Source organism: Rhinatrema bivittatum, chromosome 7 (assembly GCF_901001135.1).
Source record: "Rhinatrema bivittatum chromosome 7, aRhiBiv1.1, whole genome shotgun sequence".
Lineage (NCBI taxonomy): Eukaryota > Metazoa > Chordata > Amphibia > Gymnophiona > Rhinatrematidae > Rhinatrema > Rhinatrema bivittatum.
The window spans coordinates 265,547,966-265,571,273 of NC_042621.1; the positions used below are offsets into that span (position 1 = coordinate 265,547,966).

A 23,308-nucleotide genomic window follows, 5' to 3' on the forward strand; every position below is an offset into this window, starting at 1 on the left:
ATTTCCTGTGCCGCTCAGGCTTCCTGCCATGTCTAGACTTCACACCTTGGGGTTCTTCTGTCAATGTGCTGCCAGTACCCCAGATCTTATACCTTAAGGTGTTCCTGCCACTCTGGCAGGTTGCTTTGCACCTCTCACATTGTTTTGGTTTCTTGATGCCACTCTTTGTGCTGCTTATCTCAGTGCCTTAGGGTTTTCTGTGCCATCTTTTTTCTGTTTAATTTCCCCTTTCATGGTGCCTTAGGATGCTGATGCCACTTTCGGTGCCACGTTGTCTCTGTTGCTGCCATCAAGGGTTCATGCCACAGTTGGTGCCCTCTTTTAGAGCTCTGGGGTGTTCTTCCCTTTCTTTTTTGCTCCTCTGACGATGCCATGGACAAATCCTCTTAAGCTATTCATGCCACACTTTGGTATCACTTTGCCACAGTCTAGGTACCTTGGAGTTCTTTCCCCTTTCTGATGACTTCTTCCCGTAAGTTTCATGAGAATTGTTAAGAAAACACAAATTCTGGAGCCAAAAATAGGTTGTAATGCTTCACCCATTGACTTTAATGGCAAATAAAAAAAACAAAAAACCCCAAAACATAAATTTGTTCTTTTCATTTTAAAACTAATGACACGAATGAAAAAAACCAAACAAAAAATGTCTCTTCTGCAAATCCCTATCTGTGCATTTGCAGTATTCAGACCACCTTTGTGGAAATGTCCAGGTTACCCCGTTTGTAACAGAGAAGGGCAACGGATTGATGAAGGGGATGGAACAGCTCTTTTGGGGGGGGGGGGGGGGAAACAGCTGACAGTGGAAGTGATGGAGGTTTATGGAATGAGTGTACAATGCTAAAATAAGGGGAAACCAGGATTCAAATCCCATTGCTGCCTCTTGTGATCTTGGGCAAGTCACTTTATCCTCTGATGCCTCAGGCATACACTTACAGGTAAATTTTCAAAGGACTTATGCATATAAATGTGGTATGCTATCTTAGCAATTTTAAAAAGTCATTTACACACTTAAAGTACACTTCCACATGAATATCCTACGGACAATTCGAATGAATATATTGTAACAATTTTCAAAAGCTCCCTTCCACGGGTAATGTGCATGTACACGTGTACAACCCAATTTTAAGTGTGTAAATGCTTTTGAAAATCAGGCCCTTATATTGTAAGCCCTCTGGAGATAGAGAAATACACTCAGGACTTGAATGTAATCTGCTTTGAAGTGCTGAAAAGCGGAATATAAATAAATGCGTGCTCAGTTGTCTCCTTTAAAATGGGGAAATTACCAGATTAGGGCTGAGGTACAGTTTGTTAACAGAACAGCTCAGCTCTATCCAGTACTAGCAAAACAGAAGCCATCAAAAAGAGGAAAGTCCATCTTCAGGCAGAATCCAAACTGTGACTTGCATATACCTGCACCGTTTTGCTCCTTTATAAGAAATAACTCTAACACTTGTGGTGCTGAAGCAATCACTACAGGCAACTGTCAAAGAGATTAAAGTGAAAGAGGAATTGCACTATAGTAAGGACTAGCATTGGGAAGAAGAAACAATTTTGTTTTGTTTTTGAGAGTTTGGTTTTCCATGAACTTTGTTTCGTCTAATGTTTATTTTATTTAGTTAAAAAAACCCCAAAAAGAAACAAACACAAAATAAGTAAAAAAAAAAAAAAAGGGCCTCGAGGCCTCCTATGCCCCCAACTCATCCATTCTATCCAAAAAAATGACACGACCAGGATCCTCCCTGGCTCCCACTTACCTGATCCGGTCGAAGCCTGGGCATTGCGTAGGGACTAGGGCAAGGTTGAGATGACCTACAGCGGCCTTAGCTTACAGAAGGCCGAGGCTTCAGCCTGGGCCTAGGCAATGGCACCAAGCGTCGAGGCCTGGTCCTGACGCCTAGGCCCAGACCAAAGTTTCAGCCTTGTGTAGGCTTAGGCTACGGTAGGTTGCAGGGACTTCAGTCTAGCCCTAAGCAAGGACCAGGCTTCAAGGCCTGGACTAGAAGGTAACTGGGTCCTGATGCTGGGGAATCAGTCTGGAACCAGACCTGACACTGGGACCCAACCAGGAGGCCGGGTCCTAACACCTGGTCACAGCCAGGGACTGGGCCCAGGCCCAACACCTGTACCTGGTCCAGAAACTGGGTGCCAATGCTGGGCCACCAGGACCAATGCCAGGACCTAACCCTGAGGTCCAGGTGCTGACACCTGGACCTCAGCTGGGGCCTGGGCCCGGCCTCAATCCAGACCCAGACCCAAAACTGGGGCCTGACCTGCAGGCCAGATCCCGATGCCTGGACCTGGGCCTATGCCCGTTCCATAGATTTGGACCAGATACCAAGGCCGGGGCTTGGCCTGGAGGCCGGGTCCTGACCCTGGGGCCTTGGCCTAAGGTCAGGCTCAGGCCTGGTGCCCAGGCTTCAGAAGTCTGCCTTCTTTCTTCTTCAATAAAATGATGACATTTTGATGTATGACAGCGAATGCTTAAAACATCACTTAAAACATGTATAGTATATGCATGTACACTGCTTTGGTGCCAACCGGAAAATCCTACAAAAGCAGAACGTTGGCATTTGCATGCATAGGTGCACAGCAACTTAAAACTGCACGCACATGTGCAGATGTGCGCCTGCACACACCTGTTTAAAAGTTACCATCTTAGATTGTATTGGTTTCTGGGGCAGAGACCTACCTACAGTTATCTGAACGTAATCCGTTTTGAAGCAGTTGAAAGGGTACTTGCCAGGTTCTTGAGGCCTGGTTTGGCCTCTGTTGGAAACAGGATGCTGGGCTTGATGGACTCTTGCTCTGACCCAGCATGGCATGTTCTTATGTTCTAAAGGCGGAATATAAAATCAAAATAAATAAAGGGTAGCAAAAAAAGACACAGGAGCTGGTGATACCTTATAGAGTACTAACAGATTTATCGAGGCATAAACTTGTAAGGGTAAAAGTCCACTTTGTCAGATGTACTAAGACTAGGTCCACAAACATGATAAGCCTCTCTTTGTAGGGTCTTTCTTGCAGGCCCTTAAGACACTCAAAATGCACTTGGAGGAAGAGAAATAAAGCTTAACAAATAAAAAGAAAAAAATATATAATGTGATACCTTTTTTATTGGACATTTCTTGAGCTTCCAAGCGCTGATATTTTTTTCCTCAGGGCAGTGGACTGACAACAACCACACTGCTTTATTGTAGGAGGCAAAAAAGGATGGAGGCTATGATAGAAGTATTCAAATGTTTAATAGGCTTCAGTAAAGTATGGGAAGCTGAAATCTTCTACAGAAAAGGTAATTAAAGAGTAAGGGGTGATGATATGAAGCTGCAGGAAGGAAGATTCAGAGGAAACATGAGAAAAAATAGTTCTTTACTGAGAAGGCGATAGGTGCCTGGAATAGTATAGTGGCAGCCAAAATGTAAACGTGTTTGGGACAGACAGAGAGTGCGATGGTGAGGGCAGAGGGTGGGGGTGCAGGAGGGACTACAGGTAGAAGAATTGACAGGTGGAGGCTTGATGTTTTCCTCAATTGTACTGAATTTTAGAGGACCAGAGAGGAAAGAAAGCAAGCCAATGGGCAGAGAGGTGTGGCTGCAGCAAGCTTCCGAGAAGGCTGGGGTTATCTGCATGGAGCTACTGCGGTTATAACCCTGACATCCATGACCTGGTTGTTTTGGATAACATACTCGCCAGGTTTGATGGCTCTTTGGGTTATTACAAAGCCGGTTGGTAAGATATGGGTTGGGGCTTGGTGTTGGATTAAGCATGGGTCTTGTAAGAAGAGGACTTGTAAGAAGAGGAAACCAAGTCTTGGAATAACCTTCCAGAGAGATGGTGGAGGTCAGCACTGTAACAGATATGGAGCACAGTGATAAGAAACCAGGTTGGGTGTGGGGAGCTGGGAGCTGTGTTGGGGTTGAGTAATAGATTTTACACACTCAGCCACCAAAAATGATAGAGAACAGGAGCAGAAGACAGCTGGACAGACTGAATGGGCCAATTGGTTCAGATCTGTTGTTATTTACAACGCATTTTGTAGTTGGGGGCTAGATTTTACTGCCTTTAGTGTGCCTGGACTTGCAGGAACCCAGAGGCACTGGGTGAAATCTGAAGATCGCTGTTCAAATCAACTATCACTGCCCATTATTCAGCGCATGACCTTACTTAACCTCTCTGTGCAGAAACATATGGGAGGGGGGGAGTGAAAGGCAACATAATTATGTGAATTAACTTGTACAGCATTGTGTGCATTAATCCATACAAATAATAATAATAATTTTCCTAATTTGACCTATATTTTAAACTGATTTTTTTTATAAGAAAATGTTGCTTAGCATTAGTTTGATATCAGGTCAAAACATTTTCTGTTGAACAGTTGCTGCTGTGGGTGAGACTTGTCAGTTTCATTTTGAAAAGGAAACTCTTATGGCCTTTGACAGTGAATATATACAAATGTATGTTAGCTGTTAAAAGCCCACCTGGAAGGTGTTGCTAGGTTTGTTTGTCCTTGGGAGGTTTGCCTATGTATATAGGCATGTATTTAGCTGACATTTACATACTGCTTACAAAAAGCTTTGGGTCACAAATTCAGAGAGCTTCCAGTGTAAAGAAAGCCATCCCTTTCTAAAACCTTCTCTGGGAACTTGATTCTTACAGGCGACATTTTGCTTTAGCTGTCTGAAAAGTAGACTAGGAAACCAGAAATGCAGACTGGCGGATAAATACGAGTGTAACGCAATATGTTTTTCCAAGAAACAAATAAGGTTATATGCGTAACTATTTTGGAGTCGTCTTCTGTGCCTGTGGGACTGCCAAGTGACCCAGGCTACGGAGGGAGTTTTTAGGCCAGTCTGGGCTTTCTGACCTCCCTCCCCTTGTTGGTACCCCTAGTGCTGTTTAAAAGTGGGAAAACAAAGACAAATACCCAAGTGCACGCGTTTTTGAGTTCAAAGAACAGGAATGATCAAGTCTCCCTCCAGAAACTGAGTCACTTGGAAGCTCTGGGGTTGATTCATCCTCTGAGGCTTGGTCCTCCACTTGGCAACAGCAGCCGAATTTCAGGATTCTCTAAGTAGTGCACTTTCTGTCCTAATAGGGGATTCTAGGGCAGTTCAGTAAACTTCTATCAGGCTACATTTATGAAAGACCTTGGCTCTTTAAGTTTAAGAAAGCTAAGTTATACTTGGAGGACAACGATTTTGGGTTCAGATGGAATATCGTACTGCTAAGAGGAATGATAATTCCATCAAGTGGTGTAGCTATGGGTGGACCTTGGGGTCTGTGCGCCCTCACGTTTGGCTCAGGGTAAGAACATAAGAACATGCCATACTGGGTCAGACAAAGGGTCCATCAAGCCCAGCATCCTGTTTCCAACAGTAGCCAATCCAGGCCATAAGAACCTGGCAAGTACCCAAAAACTAAGTCTATTCCATGTTACTGTTGCTAGTAATAGCAGTGGCTATTTTCTAAGTCAACTTAATTAATAGCAGGTAATGGACTTCTTCTCCAAGAACTTATCCAATCCTTTTTTAAACACAGCTATACTATCTGCACTAACAACATCCTCTGGCAACAAATTCCAGAGTTTAATTGTGCGTTGAGTAAAAAAGAACTTCCTCCGATTAGTTTTAAATGAGCCCCATGCTAACTTCATGGAGTGCCCCCTAGTCTTTCTATTATCCGATAGAGTAAATAACCGATTCACATCTACCCGTTCTAGACCTCTCATGATTTTAAACATCTCTATCATATCCCCCCTCAGTTGTCTCTTCTCCAAGCTGAAAAGTCCTAACCTCTTTAGTCTTTCCTCATAGGGGAGCTGTTCCATTCCCTTTATCTTTTTGGTCGCCCTTCTCTGTACCTTCTCCATTGCAACTATATCTTTTTTCAGATGCGGCGACCAGAATTGTACACAGTATTCAAGGTGCGGTCTCACCATGGAGCGATACAGAGGCATTGTGACATTTTCCGTTTTATTCACCATTCCCTTTCTAATAATTCCCAACATTCTGTTTGCTTTTTTGACTGCCGCAGCACACTGAACCGACGATTTCAATGTGTTATCCACTAAGACGCCTAGATCAGTCAGCCCCTTAAAGGTGCAGGAGTTAGGGCCTGGAGTCATTGGAATCAATACAGCCATTAGTCCCTTGTGTCTTTAAGGGAGCTAATTTAAACTGGAAACTCTACTGTCTTTGGACTAGACATGTAAAAGTTTGAGGCTGTCAAAATCTTTTTGTTTACTTTTGGCAGGTATTATTCATCCCCTCTTCTCTGACCCCCCCCCCCCCCCCAAAAAAAAAAAAAGTTGAGGAATGCCTGGCCTAGGTGGAAACCTATTTACATAATTTCTCTTCAGCACCCTGAGAAATTAACCCTTGTATAAAGTAGCTGCCATAACCACAGAGGGGGAGGGAACATTTGGTATATTTGATTGTGATCTGTTTTGCTCAAACTTGCCCGAATAATGCGGAATATAATAAATTAAATGCAATTATGCGAGTGAAAGCCTATTTAGCTGAAAAGAATGCCAGTTTCAAAAATTGCCCCTCCTCCCCCGAATGCAGCTACAAGCACACCCCAGGCATTCTTTTAGCTGTTTTAGGCAGGGTTGGAAAATAGTGCACATAGATTGTATTTTAAATCTACTTATGTATTTTCCAGAGAAATGTTTACTCACACAAAAAAAAAGTGCAAAGGACAGTGAATACCTTCCTTCTAAAAATTAACTATAAGATAGCCACAGAATTTGCTCCTAGATGGGTTGAAAATTGCTTACAAAATCAATTTTGAGAAATTAAACTTTTCATGGCCAAGATTTGCTAAACCCTTCAATACCAAATCTAACACTCTGGAAGGTATGCATTTGTCAGCAGCGACTCACCTGGCAGCCAAGAAGAGGAAACAGGCCGCTTTCTTATGATTTAGAGTTAAAGCCTTAACTGCCCCTGGGGTATCTGTCAGGCAGGCTTTATCAAATTTAATCAATCATCAGTAAAGCTGGGTTGGAAACCACGCCAGCTTCCAGTGTGATTCTTACTGTTGTGTGCACCTATGAGCTCATTAGTGCTTCATACCATCGCCTTAATGATTGGCCAAGGACTAAGCAATGCACAGGATCTAGAAGTTTAAACCCCCCCCCCTCCCCCGCCCAGGGAATTCTGGACCATCCATTAAAATCAATAGCAGAAGAGACTTTAATATTTAAGACTGTTTGTTTGTGGTGTAGTTCCTGGGGCCCTATCCGAGATTTAGTCCAGGAATTACAAAGAGAAAGTAAGAATATGGGATTGGGCCGGGACAGGAGGAAGAACCTCAGGGGTGGGATGAAACTGCAGGGCTAGAAACGTTCCCAGAAAAACTACATTTCCCAGGTTCTCTGGTGAGTGGGAGGACCAATGGCATTCAGAGGGTGGAGTCCTGGAGAGTGGGACGGGAGGCCTATCTGTTCTCCCAGGAGCCTTGGAGGTAGAGGAAACAGAAGCAGTGAAAGGAGAGGGAGAATATGCAGTGGTTGTTGGAGCCAGAGGAGGACAGGAAAGTAAGTTATCCTGAGCACCTGTTGGAAGAGCTGGCTATGGAAATTTCTGAACAATAACTGCTTGGTAATGAGGGATTTGAATACATTACTGACGTGCTTTATGTTCTAACTTCCGTGAAAACCTGCATGTGGTTGGAGGAGTGTAGGAGCTTGCAGTTCTGAAGTGAGCAGGATAATTTGTTAATTTGCTGATTTGCTCTGGTGCTAAACCCTGCTGACATGAGGTGAGAGACTTTCATCTGTGTTTCTATGTAAACTTGAGGACCTTTCAGCTATGGCAGGTGATGGAGCAGAGGTCTGGATTCTCAGGGGGATTGAAGGCTAGACAGTAGTAGAGCTCCAGAGGGTGGTGTTGAAGCCAAGCTTCTAAAAGGAATGGGGACGGTTTTAAAGGAATTCTTTTGTTTGAAGTCCATTATGTGAGCAAGCTCTGGAAAGCTTTTGAGTTGGTTACTTGCTGGGCTCTTGGATTATATTGAAAGGGCTGCAAGCCAAAAAGAGTATTGGAGGGCTTTTCCCTTTTTGCTTTGCTTAATTTTGTGGTGGGTTTTTTTTTTTCTTTTTAAATTTCCACCGGACATTGGGGTATGTGGAGCGCTCCAACTTAAAACTGTGAACATTTATTTATTTATTTTAATTTTTTATATACCGGCATTCGCGATGGGAGTCGCATCATGTCGGTTTACAATTAACAGGGTGTGACAAGAGGAGAAAAACTTAGAACATTAACATGTGATATAAGAAGAAATAGCAGTTACAATAAAACAGGGACCATACAAAGTAACATAGTCTTGTCAGCAGAAAAAGACCAAATGCTCCATCCAGTCTGCCCAGCAAGTTTCTTATGGTTAGCAACTGCTGCTCTGTGCAGGTTACCCCACACCTTATGTTAAGGACGGTAATATTTACAGTCAAAATCAAGCAACTGTCTAACCCATAACAAATTACTGCTATCAACATTTTTATGTGGTGAGCAGCCTTCCTGATAATTCAGACACTGCTGCTGGAACAGGCTTTGCTTTTGGTCTTGGCCATGGAAGCAGTCCTGGGCTTTATCCCCAATGTCAGCGTATCAGTACACGGAGCGTAAACATTGGGCCCCAGTGTTGGCTATTGTCAGAATCCAGTTCCCCTCTTTTACTCCCCAGCTTCAAAGCAGAGAGTGATGTTGCAGTTGCGTCACAAAGCAGCAAGGGCTTTATTGGTTAAGGGTAATAAGCCCTGTGCCTTTTGCTAAGGGAAGTAACTGCTGCTCCGTGCAGGTTACCCCCATGCACCCCTTTTCTTCATTTCTAATCTCTGGCCTTTAGGGATCCCACAGTGTTTATCCCATGCCCTTTTGAATTCATTTACTGTTCTTATCCTCGCCACCTCTTCCAGAAGGGCAATTTTTACCCCCCTCCATAACCTTCCCTCCCCGCCTCGAACCTATAACCTCCGCCTGCCATGGCCCCCTCTAGCCCCAGTCGTCTCCCCGGTTTGTTGCCTCCTCTACCACCTATCTAAAGGAACCGTTAAGATCGATCCACTTAGTTAATTTAGCCGATAAATTAGCTTTCCATGCTAATCAATTGTTATAGTTGCCTGTTCGCATTTCTATTAGAAGCCTTATGTTAAACTAATTCTTTTTCTTTCAATTGTCCTGAATTGTGCTTCCTGTTCATTGTAACTTTCTTTCTTCTAATTATGGTTTCCCCTGATTTGCTGTAAACCGGTACGATAAGACCTGGTCTTGAGCATCGGTATATTAAAAGAATTTAAATAAATCCACCACCCTCTCTTTGAAGATATTTCCTGATGTTGCTTCGGAGTCTTCCCCTTGGAGGTTCCTTTCATGTCCCTAGGTCTACTGTTTCCATGCCTCATTGAAACCTTTCAGGTATCTGAAGGTCTGTATCACATCTCCCCTGCACCTCCTCTCTTCCAGGGTGTACATATTCAGATCCTTCAGCCTCTCCTCATAAGTCTTCTGATACAGACCCCACACTATTTTGGTTGCCCTTCTCTGGACTGCTCTATCCTGTCTTTTCCTCCAGCTCCCCCCTCCCCCCTCCCCCCTCCTCCCTTCCCTCTTTCCTCACCCCCCAGCATCATAATCACCTCTTCTTCCCTTCCCTCTCCCCCACCCCTTGGCACCATCACCTTCTCCTCTCTTCCTTCTTCCCTCCCCCCCCCCAGCATCATAATCGCCTATTCTTCCCTATCCCCTGACATCATCCTCTTCTTCCCTTCCCCCCACCCCTTGGCACCATCATCTTCTCCTCTCTTCCTTCTCCCCCCCCCCACCTCCCTAGCATCATAATCACCTTCCCTTCCCATCATCATCATCTTCCCATCTCTTCCTTTTTCTTCCAAGCCTTGGTAATGATTTCACTCTCCCTCACTTCTTGGCATCATCACCTTCTCTTCCATGTCCCCCAACCGGCAATCACTCTCTTCTCTTTCCCTCCACTCCTGGAGTCACCTTCCCTCTCCCTCACTTCCTAGCATCATCATAATCATCACCTTCCCTTTCCTCCACTACTCCCCCCTACCATCATCCTCATCTTCCCTGTCCCCCACCTCCCTGCCATCATCACCTTTGCTTATCCCTTCCCTGAAACCCCCTGGCGCATTCAGCTGTCGTCCCCCCCCCCCCCCATGTCTGTGAACAGGCTTACATTGTCTTCTTCTCTGCCGGTTTCCCTTTGCAGTTGGAAATGCACGGGGCCAGCAGCTGCAGGAGCAGCTGCAGAGGGGGAAGCAGGAGCAGCTGCAGAGGGGGAAGCAGGAGCAGCTGCAGAGGGGACTACAGGATTCTGCTGCAGAGGGGGCTACAGGATTCTACTGCAGAGGGGGAAGCAGGAGCAGCTGCAGAGGGGGAAGCAGGAGCAGCTGCAGAGGGGGCTACAGGATTCTACTGCAGAGGGGGCAGCAGGAGCAGCTGCAGAGGGGGCTACAGGATTCTACTGCAGAGGGGGAAGCAGGAGCAGCTGCAGAGGGGGCTACAGGATTCTACTGCAGAGGGGGAAGCAGGAGCAGCTGCAGAGGGGGCTACAGGCCGATGCACAAATGTGTGTTCCGCAGAGAGCACAGTTTAACCCTCACTTGTGCACAAACCTCATTTCCAATGCAGCAAGGAATTTTGTGTGCAAAATGTGCACAGAACAATGTGAATTTAAGTTAGTACCTCACATGGAAACTCCATGTACAGAAAGGCATTAACTATTACTTCCAATGCAGAGAGGTGCACTGGCTTACCTTGTTTAATCCTGGAAACTTTGAGGTGGAGTAATGTTAGTTTATGCGCAGAAGCTGGAGTTCTGGTGCTCAGATCTGTACACTGTATTTAATGCTTTGTGTGCTGAAAACATGATTTATGCACATAACTCAAAAATTTATATGCAGAAACATGGTTTATGTGAACACAATATTTTCCATGCATAAAATATGATTTATGCACACACACAAAATCTTTCTGTCAGAAAGCATTTTTTTTGTGCGCATACATAAATCATACTTTATATGAGCTTTTGGAATTGTTTAATTTTGTTTTTTATGATTATTGTTATTGTAACTCTGTATACAAGGTTGTTATCCTTACTGAAGTCTTCTTGCAAGAGGCAGAATATAAGCTTTAAAAAAATAAAAAATGATTTGTGCACATATAGCACGTTTTCTGCATATAATGTTGTTATATGCATAAATCATGTTTTGCTGTGTGCTAACCCTTTTTTTGTGCACACTTTACAGTTTTTTATACATTTTTTTAGCTCCCAGTGCATTAGCATGCCATTAGTTTACTGCGTTGGGAATTTAAAATACCCCCCCCCCCCCATATGGGAAAATGAGTTTTATGAGCTGTATTAAATTGGAGAGTGGAGACCCAAATAGTTACCTGGTTCCTACCCTAAAGAGCTGACCTGTGTATTATTGTTCTCACCCTGGAATGACTTGAAATCATTCTTTGCTGACCATGACCATAAAGTGTAGACAAAAACTGAACTGGAAACTGCAACAAATCAGACTCTGTATATAGTGCAACAATGGAAAAATAGAAATATCATTCCTCATAAAATAAAAACAAGAAAATCAAGAAATATAAATCACCCCGTGCTGTGGGTGGCTGCCTGGTGCTTCCGCTGGTCCTTTTCTCTCTCTTTCCCTCTCTTCTCCCCCTTCGGAATACACAGGTGGCAGTGGAATCCACCTCGGTCGTCCCGTGCAGCTGACATGACGTCTCTTCCTCTCTTTCCTGACCATGCGGGCTGATGTTGCTCTGCCTCCTTCTCCTTTCTTTGGGCCATGCAGGGGCGTCTGCGCTTCTAGGCCCTCGTGGGCGGGAAGAACAAGGGGGTGCAATCGCCAGGATGCTGCCACTGTGGCAGTCTAGTTCTAGTGCTTCCCCTGACAAAACCCCCATACTCCCTCAAAATCTAGACAGCATGAAAAATGCTCCTCTCAGAATCAAGCTAGACTGTATAAAATCTGCATTGTCTTATACAGAAGTGTGAATAACACCACATGCCAGTGTTAAAGAATATATATATAATAATAATATCATACATAGAAAAGAATCTTTTTTTTTTTTTTTTTTTAAACCAGGTAATACAACCGAGCTGCAGGAAGAAATAACCTTAACATAATCTTTCTGAACCAAACGGACGGCCATGACCATAGGGAGGGGGGTATACATGAACCCCACTCTCTTCCACTTTACAGTTTTGACATGTTAACCGCTGGACAATTTTTGATGTTTGATTCTACCAGGAGATAAAATACACTTAGCGCTACAGAAGGTTTACTCTACCGTCAGAGCCAGTTTCTAGTTTTCATTTCTATTGTTTTCTCACAATAGAGGAAGAAGGAAGAAGGTTTGTTTTTTCAAAGCGTACTTTCGGTTCGTTGTTATGGCTCAACATTCCTGAAGATATCGCTACATAATTAACACTCTTCTGTCTCCTGGGCATTTATTTTTTTCTAACTTCTCTTCCTCCTCCCTTTTTTTTTCCGTTGATAGGCTTCAGGATGTGTGCCCGAGTCCCGCCAGTGAGAAGAACTGAATGAGATGAGCAAGAAAGCTGAAGATGTGCTTAGAAGGCAATCAAAACTCAGAGTGAAGAGACTTAGCCCTGTGCAGCTCCTCATGAGAGGTGCCCCAGCAAGGTCTCCCCCAGTGAAAGCCCCCTCAGCTCCGCTCCCAGTCTGCGGATCTGCACCCTCTCTCCAGATCCATGGATCTCCCAAACCTCACTCAGCCGGTTTATAAGCCGGGCCCGGAACAAGAATCTGGGAGCACTAAAGTTTTCAATGACATGGTGCACACGTTCCTAGGGATGGTACAACCAAACCCATTTCCATCAGGTAAGAAACATCCTGAGCTACACGTTTTAGCTTTCGGTTTTTACTGTTCTCTTATTTAACCCTTATTTTGTGTTATAGTTATACTATATGAGTCATGTGCTATCTCGCAAACTTTTTCCTTTACTAGGAATAAATTAAATTCCCAGCAGATTTTTTTTTTCATTAACAAAGATTTTTTATTATCTGAGATTATTCACTCATGAATGTTGCTCCAGGAGGCGGTGTTTTTTTTTCTGACTGGGTATAATTGATCTTTTGCCACTCTTTTTTTTTTTTTTTTTTTTTTCATTACTTTTTTCCTTCTGAAAAGTAGTGTACCGTAATATACATTCCTTAGTTTTATTTTCCTGAGCATAATGCATCATGAATGATGGTTTGCATTCCTTGCAGATAATTGATTTCACTGCTCTCCTTTGTTTGTAATATAAATATTTGATATTAACATTAGTTGAAATATCTCTGATAGTGCTCATTAAATTATTTTGATGATTATTCTTTGCTGGGAATAATTTATATAACACTTTTTTCTAATAGGGATAATATATTACAGTTCTTTAAAAAAAACAAACCTGCAGCTATATATGTGTGTGTGTGTGTATGTATGTATGTATATATATATATAAAGTGCTTAATTGTTAAATACAAAGAAAAAACTGATAAAAGAAGCACCGAGCATATCTAAAAAAAAACCTTCTTTATTTTATTTAAATATACAAAAGTTAAAATAAAAGAGCAGCACCTGCTATATTGAATGTAACAAATAAAAAATTGTACAAAAACAATACACAGATTGTTTCATAACAAAATCAAATTATACAATTGTAAAGTTATATGAAAAAAACTTTATACAGACACATTAAGTGGTGTGAAATAGAAAGCTACCTGCATGCACACGCTCGCATGTCCCACCTTGGTCTTGAAACTGTTCCTAGTGTAACAGGCCTTCCTTTTCATCTTCGAATTATTTAAAATGCTCTGTGATTTGAACGTGGCGAGCTTCCTCAAGCAACAAGATAGTTGTATTTCTAACATACTATACTGCCAGATCACACACCACGGAGCAGCTCCTGCCATATCTGCTTATATTTTAGGAAATGTGTCTGAGACTTTTCAGGCTCCCCCTGAGGAAGCCCTTAGCGGCAAAACAAGGACCTCGTCAGGGCTTTACACGTATTCATCCAGAACTCTACACATTGTAGCATGATGGGTATATGGAAGATGGTTGCATGGTAATTAAGGTGGGACGTGCGAGCGTGTGCATGCAGGTAGTTTTGTGTTTTACATCACTTAATATGACTATATAAGTTTCTTTCATAAACTTTACAATTTTATACTTGATTTTGTTTTGAAACAGTTTGTGTATTGATTTTGTACAATTTTTGATTTGTTACATTCAATGTAGCAGGTGCCGCTCTTTAACCTTCATATATTTTAATAAAATGTTTTTTTAGATATGTTCAACAGTGCTTCTTTTTTCTGTTTTTCTTTCTATATATAATATGCTCTTGCATAAGGTCAGTATATTCTGATAGACTAGAAAAAACCCAGGTGTAAGTTAATTATGAAAAGAAATCAAACAGGATTAGCAGAATTCTAATAATCTCAATATTGAATCCCATACTATTTTATTGTAATGTTCAGATTCATTTCTAAGAGAATATGTAAGTTTCTATATGGTAGCCACCAACTGCATCTGAGACCTCCAGAGCCCAATATAGATTTAATATTTTGCATATCTAGCCACATGCATGAGCTCAGAAATTTAAACATTTAGGACCTGATGTACTAAAGGGGTTTTCCTATTTTGTGTCAAGACCAGGGCTGAAGACTTGACAATTGGCATTACTGCTCACAACTTTCAAACTTGTGCTAATTCAAACCTTTGTGTCTGTTCTTTGCTCTGCTTCAGTATCATCCCTTCCCCTTCTGTTCCCTGTAATATACAGGAGGAGAAGTGAGGGGGAGGGAACAGGGAACGAGAGGAGAGGAGAGGCTGGATTAAAGCGCGGAGTGGATATTCTCTGTGTGCTTCAGGCTCAGTCCTCTTCCTCTCTTCCCTGCAGGCTGCCTGGAGAGGAAGGGCTGGAGCAGGACATCCCCTGCTGCTCTGCTTCTTAAGCGTGATAAAAAGTACCTCGTTCCCCCCACCAATTTAAAGCCCTGGCCATCAGACCTGATCATGTGGTGCACGGAAAAAACACCACTGCCTGATGCTCAGATCCAGCCCAGCAAAAGGGAATCTGCTCGCGGCATCTCTGAGCAACAAGAGAGGCCAGCGGTGGCTCTTTAAATGCATCGGCGCTCCTTTCTGAGCTTACATGTCAGGGCCAGTGCTTCCGCTAAGCAAACGAAGCGATTGCCTAGAGCACCAACATTTTGGGGGTGGTCAAATCCTACCAGCACGAGGCCCAGAGGGGTAGGCTACTGTGTCAGAGCCGCTGTCACTGGTGGGAGAGAATGTGGTGCTGGAGCTGCCACAAGTAGGTAAATTGGGGGAGGGGGGTTTATGATCGAAGGTTCGTCTACTGTTGCACCAGCCCTGCATTATGTAGCAGCCTTAGGGGAGGGCAAACCAGGGGAAGGCCCAGAGCCCCACTCCCACCCTCCATGCAGCCCTAAAATTTAGTAACAAATTTATTGTGAGGGCGATGGTTTAAAAAAAAAATACAAACACTTTTTTTTTTCTTTCAGAGAAGTGACTCTCTTTGCTTTTTAACGCTCTGCTATTTATCCAATTTCCCCCTAACAATATTAAAAAGATCCAAAACACAAGCATGATGTGTTAATATTTACCTGAGTACAACCACCTGGATTTTTGTTTTGTATACTCTAGTAAGTATGTGAATGTTTTATTAATATTTGATTTTCTCTATAAGTTTCCTGAAATGAAAATATTATTGTGGAAATATTTTTAGAACACTTTCACTTCTATTTTAGTTTATGTCCATGTTATGCTAATTGGAAAAACATTTTCCACTGTATTAAAATGTGCAAGAATATGAATGTAGATGTGTGTGGACATACAGATATAATTCTAATTGTCTACCTTCAACGTACATAAAGCTATGAAATATTTAGAAGAGCAGTATTGGAACTTCTCCTGGTCAGATTCCTTCAAATGCCCATTGATTATGTAAAGGCTCGGAGGGGGCTTGTAGGTCATTAAAGTGAAACCTGTAAGGGACTCTGAATGACACTCTTGCCTGGCAGCCTTACCTACCTGAAGGCCATCACTGTCACATCGGTTCCTTCCCTGCCCTGCATCCCTTACCTACTTCCATAAATTGCTACTTAGCTGCATGCTATGTAGCAATTTTCTCAGTGGAAGGGAGTGGACAGTGGAGTGCCTCAGGGATCTGTATTGGGACCCTTACTTTTCAATATATTTATAAATGATCTGGAAAGAAATATGACGAGTGAGATAATCAAATTTGCAGATGACACAAAATTGTTCAGAGTAGTTAAATCACAAGCAGATTGTGATAAATTGCAGGAAGACCTTGTGAGACTGGAAAATTGGGCATCCAAATGGCAGATGAAATTTATTGTGGATAAGTGCAAGGTGATGCATATAGGGAAAAATAACCCATGCTATAATTACACAATGTTGGGTTCCATATTAGGTGCTAGAACCCAAGAAAGAGATCCAGGCGTCATAGTGGATAACACATTGAAATTGTCGGTTCAGTGTTCTGCGGCAGTCAAAAAAGCAAACAGAATGTTGGGAATTATTAGAAAAGGAATGGTGAATAAAACGAAAAATGTCATAATGCCTCTGTATCGCTCCATGGTGAGACTGCACCTTGAATACTGTGTACAATTCTGGTCGCCGCATCTCAAAAAAGATATAATTGCGATGGAGAAGGTACAGAGAAGGGCTACCAAAATAAGGGGAATGGAACAGCTCCCCTATGAGGAAAGACTAAAGAGGTTAGGACATTTCAGCTTGGAGAAGAGACGACTGAGGGGGGATATGATAGAGGTGTTTAAAATCATGAGAGGTCTAGAACGGGTAGATGTGAATCGGTTATTTACTCTTTCGGATAATAGAAAGACTAGGGGGCACTCCATGAAGTTAGCATGGGGCACATTTAAAACTAATTGGAGAAAGTTCTTTTTTACTCGCACAATTAAACTCTGGAATTTGTTGCCAGAGGATGTGGCTAGTGCAGTTAGTATAGCTGTGTTTAAAAAAGGATTGGATAAGTTCTTGGAGGAGAAGTCCCTTACCTGCTATTAAGTTCACTTAGGGGTAGATTTTATAATTTTGCGCGAGCGCGTACTTTTGTTCACGCACCAGGCGCGAACAAAAGTACGCTGGATTTTATAAGATACGCGCGTATCTTATAAAATCTGGGGTTGGCGCGCGCAAGGGGGTGCACATTTTGTGCAACTTGTGCACGCCGAGCCCAGCGCTCGCTGCCTGTTCCCTCCGACGCTGCTTCGAAATCGGAGCGGCCTCTGAGGGAACTTTCTTTCCACCCCCGGCACCTTCTCCTCCCTTCCCCTACCTAACCCACCCCCTACCTTTGTTGGCAGATTTACGCCTGCTGAAAGCAGGCGTAAATCTGCCCGCGCCAGCGGGCTGCTGGCGCGCCATCACCTGACCCGGGGGCTGGTCCGGAGGCCTCGACCACGCCCCCGGTCCTGCCCCGAACCGCCCCCTGACCCCAGACACACCCCGGGACTTACGCGCATCCTGGGGCTGTGTGCGCGCCGGCGCGCAGGGCCTTTAAAATCCGGCCCTTAGAGAATAGCCACTGCCATTAGCAATGGTTACATGGAATAGACTTAGTTTTTGGGTACTTGCCAGGTTCTTATGGCCTATTTTGGCCTCTGTTGGAAACAGGATGCTGGGCTTGATGGACCTTTGGTCTGACCCGGTATGGCATGTTCTTATGCTCCCTGCTCTCGCTGCTCCGCACCCCACTAAGACAGATGACAAATTTTAGCAGAAACTTACACAGAGGCAAAACTGTGGAAAGTCTCTCCATGTTTGTGCTTCTCAGGTAATTATTTGCCTACACAGACCTGACCCTGAAATCGCAATGCAGGTGGCAAGGCATCAGCTGTAAAGGGTCTAGATTGATGAATACAAATGTCTTTATGACATCAGCACTGGTCATTGATATAAGATTGTTTTCTGGCGGCTTTATCGATTTACCTGAATGTGGGAACTCTGCTTTCGGAGATTTTTAATTGTGCAAACGAAGAAAGGGAGTAAGCCAGCTTCCCCTGCCCCCGATCTGCTGATCCAGTTTTGATGTAGGCTTGCTGTTTGCAGAAGGAGGGTTGGGAAGGGAGGTTTTAAATAGATAGCTTTGTTCAAACACTGGCAAGGGCAGGGAGTTCTTAGTTCAAACAAGCTTTCCCCATTTATCAGGGAAGGTGATTTCCTCATAGTGCCCTGCTATGAGGATTTGACCAGTAATCAGAAGTTTTAAGTGATGTGATCCTGCTATCCGGTTACTGCTGCCCACAGAATAGAACAAAGTAGTCCCTGACGCACAATCAGCCTGAATAAAACAAAAGCGAATATTGCAGCTCCAACACCAAACTCTAATGTGTAACGCCCACTACAGGAACTATGGTTGCTGAATAAGACTGCAGAAACTCACTGGCAGGTCAGCTTATTTAAAATAAAAATAAACCATCACCTTTTGATATTGCAAGGCATGTTTTTACAAGGCCAGTGCTCCTCCAATGCATTTTAAAACAGTAAAACACTGGCAGGATAAAGGGAGAGACTGAAATTTTAGATAATTGGTCCATGACCAGTGATTGGCAGAATTTACTTAATCTGCAAACATTTTTCTAGTCCTCAAAGTATTTAAAGAGCCAAGAATATTCTCACTTTCTCTTTACTGTTTACGCACATGTTCTTGTCCTTTTACGTTACTTGCTCCAGTATTCGATTCTGGATTAGTTAATCTGTTATGAATTTAGATGTTCACGCTGGTAACACAAGTGTGAAACGTCTGAGCAGTAACACCAAGGTTTCAGTCCTTGGCCGTTCCCTCACATCTTATAAGTGGCAGGCCCTAGAGGGGCAAATGTGTAAGCAGGAGTCCTCATTGAGGCACTGGGGAGGTGGGGGGTAGTCTGAGGGTGAGCTGCAGGATGGCTACCACAAATGCCTCCTCATGCATGCTCACAGACCATCAGAAGCAGCCACTGGACTTCTTTTGAGTGTGAGGCAGGGGTTGGACACTTCCGTTGTCACCCTTAAAGAATGTCCCGGCAGGGCAGTGAAAGGGCCACTAAAACAGAAACACTGCATTAAAGGCAAGACTCTTTGGTGGAAGGTAGAAAATTTGTATCTGAATAAGATTTAATTGCATTCTTGATGCAGGTGACAGGAAGTCGAAGAGGAGGAAATTACTGCATTTTTGAGTGTTAAAGAAATAAAAGCTAGGAGGGGGGGGGGTGGAAGTAGGATGGTGAAGAAAAAAGTCTTCTTAACTTGGTTGATAACTGTTTATGAACTTTTCCCCCAGCAACTTGTCCAAACCTCTTTTTTTAAACCAGCTACACTAACAGCCTTTACCACATCTTCTGGCATGACTTTCAGAGCTTAATTGTGCATTGAGTGGAAAACAATTTTCTCCTATTTGTTTTGAATGTACTACTTACTAACTTCATGGAGTACGCCCTAGTCTTTGCATTTTTTGAAGAGTAAATAACTGATTTACATTTATCTTTTCTATTCCATTCATGATTTTATAGACCTCTATCATATCCTTCCTCAGCCATCTCTTCTTCAAGCTGACCAGCCCTAATCTGTTTTAGTCTTTTCTCATGGGGGAGCCTTTCCATCCCCCTTTACCATTTTGGTTGCCCTTCACTGTACCTTTTCGAAGGCAGCTATATCTTTTTTTTGAGATGCGGTAACCAGAACTGCACACAGTACTCTAGGTGTGGCATCATCATGGAGCAATACAGAGGTATTAATACATTCACCATTTTATTCTCCATTCCTCTTCTAATAATTGTTTGCCTTTTTGACCACCGCAGTACACTAAGCCGAGAATTTCAAAGTTTTGTCCACTATGATGCCCCAAATCCTTTTCCTGGGCGGTAATTCCTAATATAGAACCTAACCTTGTATAACTATAGTTTGGGTTACTTTTCCCCATGTGCATCATTTTGTTCTTGTCCACATTACATTTCATCTGCCACTTAAATACCCAGTTTTGCAAAATCCTCTTGTAATTTTTCCCAATCCGCTTTTGATTGAATAACTCTGAATGATTTTCTGTCATCTGCAAATCTGATTGCTGCTCTCATTGTTCCTCTTTTTAGATCATTTATAAAAACGTACAGGTCCCTGAGGCATTCTATGGTTTACCCTTCTCCACTGAGTAAACTGTTTAGACATGCTCGCTGTTTCCTATCTTTTAACAAGTTTATAATACCCAATAGGATACTGTCTCTTACCCCTTGACTTTTTAAAAATTTTCTCAGAAGTCTCTCATGGTGCACTTTGGATTTTCAGAAGGTATTTGACAGGTACACTATTTCCACCGACTCAACATTAAACGTAGATCAAGGCTTCACAAACCTGTTTTGATGCGGGTTTTCAAGGTAGTCCTAAAGAATGAACATGAGATAAATCTGTCTCTACTGGGTCTCCAATATATGTAAATTTCTCATGCATATTGATTGCAGATCTCCAGAAAACCAACTTGCTGTGAGGTAAATAGAAAATGTGATACCTTTTGTATTGACCTGACTAAATTTCCAACTAGCATACAAAGGCTACACACTCCTTTACAGTGTCATAGCACTGAGCATGTTAATGCAAAAGATGATTTTTGCACAAATATAATACAACTTGTGATTTGTATAACTTTATTTCCATCATGCTACTTGTAAAGATCAAACTGAAAAAAAAAGCATGTTTTAGCTTCTCATGGCAGAAATCTTCAGGACACGGCTGTGAAGGAGTCTACAGGAAACTCCCTCAGACCAACCACAGCTATCTGGCCCAGTCCTCCTTAAATCCCAACCCAGCAAGGGGTTCTGAGCCCAGGGAGGATCCCTTCAGCCTAGCATAATAAGGCAGGATCCAGAATGGTTAGGCAGATCCCGAGGAGCAGGCAGAGACTAAATGTTTGAAGACTGTGTGTTTACTGAAGTTAAGGTGAGCTGCATTATTTGTTTGATTTTTGGCTTTCTCACTATAAATAAACTGCACCTAAGGAAAAGGCCAGAATCCGCCTCCTTATTTCTCCTGGCTGTTTCCTAAGCCACGACTGGCTACGTTACCACAAATGGTGGCAACCATGGGATCTCTTGCCTAAGAGTGAAGCACAGGCAGGAGCCCACAGCACAGGAGCAAAAAAACCCCAAACAAACCCTGCATAGTTTTGGGGTTTTTTTGTTTGTTTTTCCTCTTTTCCTGGGGCCTCCCAGTTTCACTCACCCAGTTGAAGCTACAACAGGCCAAGGGAGTAGCCCACTTGTGCAGTCGGGGTTCAAGCAGTGAGTCAGGGCTAGACAGGCCAGCAGGTTTTTTGGGTTTTTTCCCCTCTCCTTTCCCTGGAGAGATACCCAGTTTGGAGGCAGCTCAGAAAGCAGGGAAGATGGAGCAAGTGATCCTTGCTACAGGGCAGCAGCAACTGCAAAATGCCCTACAAACCCAAATTGACCAGCAGCAGGTTCTGCGAGAACAACTTATGCAGCAAAACACAGGGGCAGATTTTCAAAGGCTACGCACGTAACCCTAGAAAATTTGCCCCTGCGCGCACCGAGCGTATCTTGCATAGGCTCGGTGGTGCGCGTATGTCCTGGGGCTTAGAAAAAAGGAGCAGGGGCGTGGTGACGGGGCGGGACCGAGTCCCCTGGCACAGCGGCCTGTACCAGGGGATGGTGCGCCAGCAGCCAGCCGGTGTGCGCAAGTCAGGCGTAACTCCTTCAAAAAAGGTAGGGGGGGTGGATTTAGGTAGGGCCGGGGGTGGATTAGATAGGGGAAGGGAGGGAAAGGTGGGGGTGATCGTTAAAACAGTTCCCTCCAAGGCCGCTCCGATTTCGGAGCGGCTTTGGAGGAAACGGGGAAGGCCATTGGGGCTCCCCTTGGGCTCGGCGTGCACAAGTGTGCACTCCCTTGCGTGAGCCGACCCTGGATTTTATAACAAGCGCGCGGCAGCGCACACATGTTATAAAATCAGGTGTACATTTGTGTGCGCCGGGTAGCACGCACAAATGACCCCACACGTGTAATTTTAGAAATCTGCCCCACAGTGCGTACCTAGGTAGCACATGTTGTGCAAACCACTATGACCAGGCCACCTTCCTTGTCACCAGTTGTACTTAAGATGGCCCCAGGAGAAGACCTTGCTTCTTTCCTGAAGAATTTTGAACAGACCCCTCGTTTGGCAGGTTGGGCAGAAGATAGTTGGACAACCTTCTGGAGAATCTACTCACCAGGAATAGTCAAGAGGTCTTCCAGACACTACTCCAGAAGGGAGGGGCACATATCAGGAAGTCAAAGCAGCTCTTAGAGAGAGCAAGACTTGCCAAAAAACCTACCGACAGCAATTTTGTCAAGGAATCTTGCAACCAGGGAGAACCCACAATTTAAGGATGTGGCTTGGAACAAGCTGCACCCGCAAGGGAAGACCAGGATGGAAGTAGCCAATGCAGTTTTGCTGGAACAATTCCTGGATGACCTAGAATGCCCTTTTGCGACAGTGGGTGGGCAGATACCCAAATCTTATGCTAGAGACAGTATTGGAAATGGAAGTTTATTACCAAGCTCGGTCCAACCCTGAATTGCCACAGGCTCAGGGGAGACGACCAGACCCTGGTAGAGGATGACGGAGTCCTAAGAGCAGAGGCTCAGACTACCAGTAGCGCAGGTCCAGCTGGACTTTTCACTGCATACCTCAGCTGGACCGCCATATTTCAGCTGTGGAGAAAGTCTAGCAAAATGGCATGTCTCCACAAGTAAAATAATCCAATGCACATAATGCCCACAGTTTTGTAATTTTGTGGATGTCCCCAGCCAAGGAGTCTCTACTTTTGTGATTGCGGTTGAGCTAGATGGCATTCCAATCCAGGCATTAGTGGACTCTGGGAGTGTGACTCTCTCATTTGAAGAGAGTTAGTGAAACGAGTCCAGAATGACTATGATAAGAGTAGTGACTCTGGCATGCATCCACGGAGACCAACTGCAGTATCCAACAAGCTGGGTACAACAGAAGATCCCACTCAGGCAAGACAAAATTGAGGTGGGAGTTCTTCTTTGGCTACCCTACCCCATGGTGATAGGAAGGGACTGTCCAAACTTTAAGAGCCTCTGGAACCAACTCACAATGGGTTTGACCAGCCACAACAATGAAGACCTGAAGATTTTTCCAGAACTCTTTCCCTTGGATGATCCAGATCTGTATAATAAAGACTTTAAGACTCCTAAGTCCAGATGCA

At 43.7% G+C, this 23,308-nt stretch overlaps 1 protein-coding gene and 1 long non-coding RNA gene across 4 annotated transcripts in view; one reads left to right on the forward strand and one right to left on the reverse strand.

Annotated features, from left to right (window-relative positions):
• The window catches only part of LOC115095891, a 107,129-nt gene extending 104,308 nt beyond the window's left edge, over positions 1-2,821 (reverse strand). The window contains exon 1 of the long non-coding RNA XR_003857903.1: positions 2,690-2,821. This is a non-coding gene — a long non-coding RNA (uncharacterized LOC115095891). The remainder of the gene's footprint in view (positions 1-2,689) is intronic.
• The window catches only part of LOC115095887 (prominin-1-A-like), a 156,930-nt gene that overhangs the window by 9,853 nt on the left and 123,769 nt on the right, over positions 1-23,308 (forward strand). For 2 of the 3 annotated variants that reach the window (XM_029610185.1, XM_029610184.1), the window contains one exon: positions 12,537-12,880. In XM_029610185.1, the coding sequence (XP_029466045.1) occupies positions 12,751-12,880 (130 nt within the window). In that variant the 5' untranslated portion in view covers positions 12,537-12,750. Of the gene's footprint in view, positions 1-7,430; positions 7,538-12,536; positions 12,881-23,308 lie in introns of those variants that run through there. The other variant, XM_029610186.1, reaches the window with a different exon arrangement.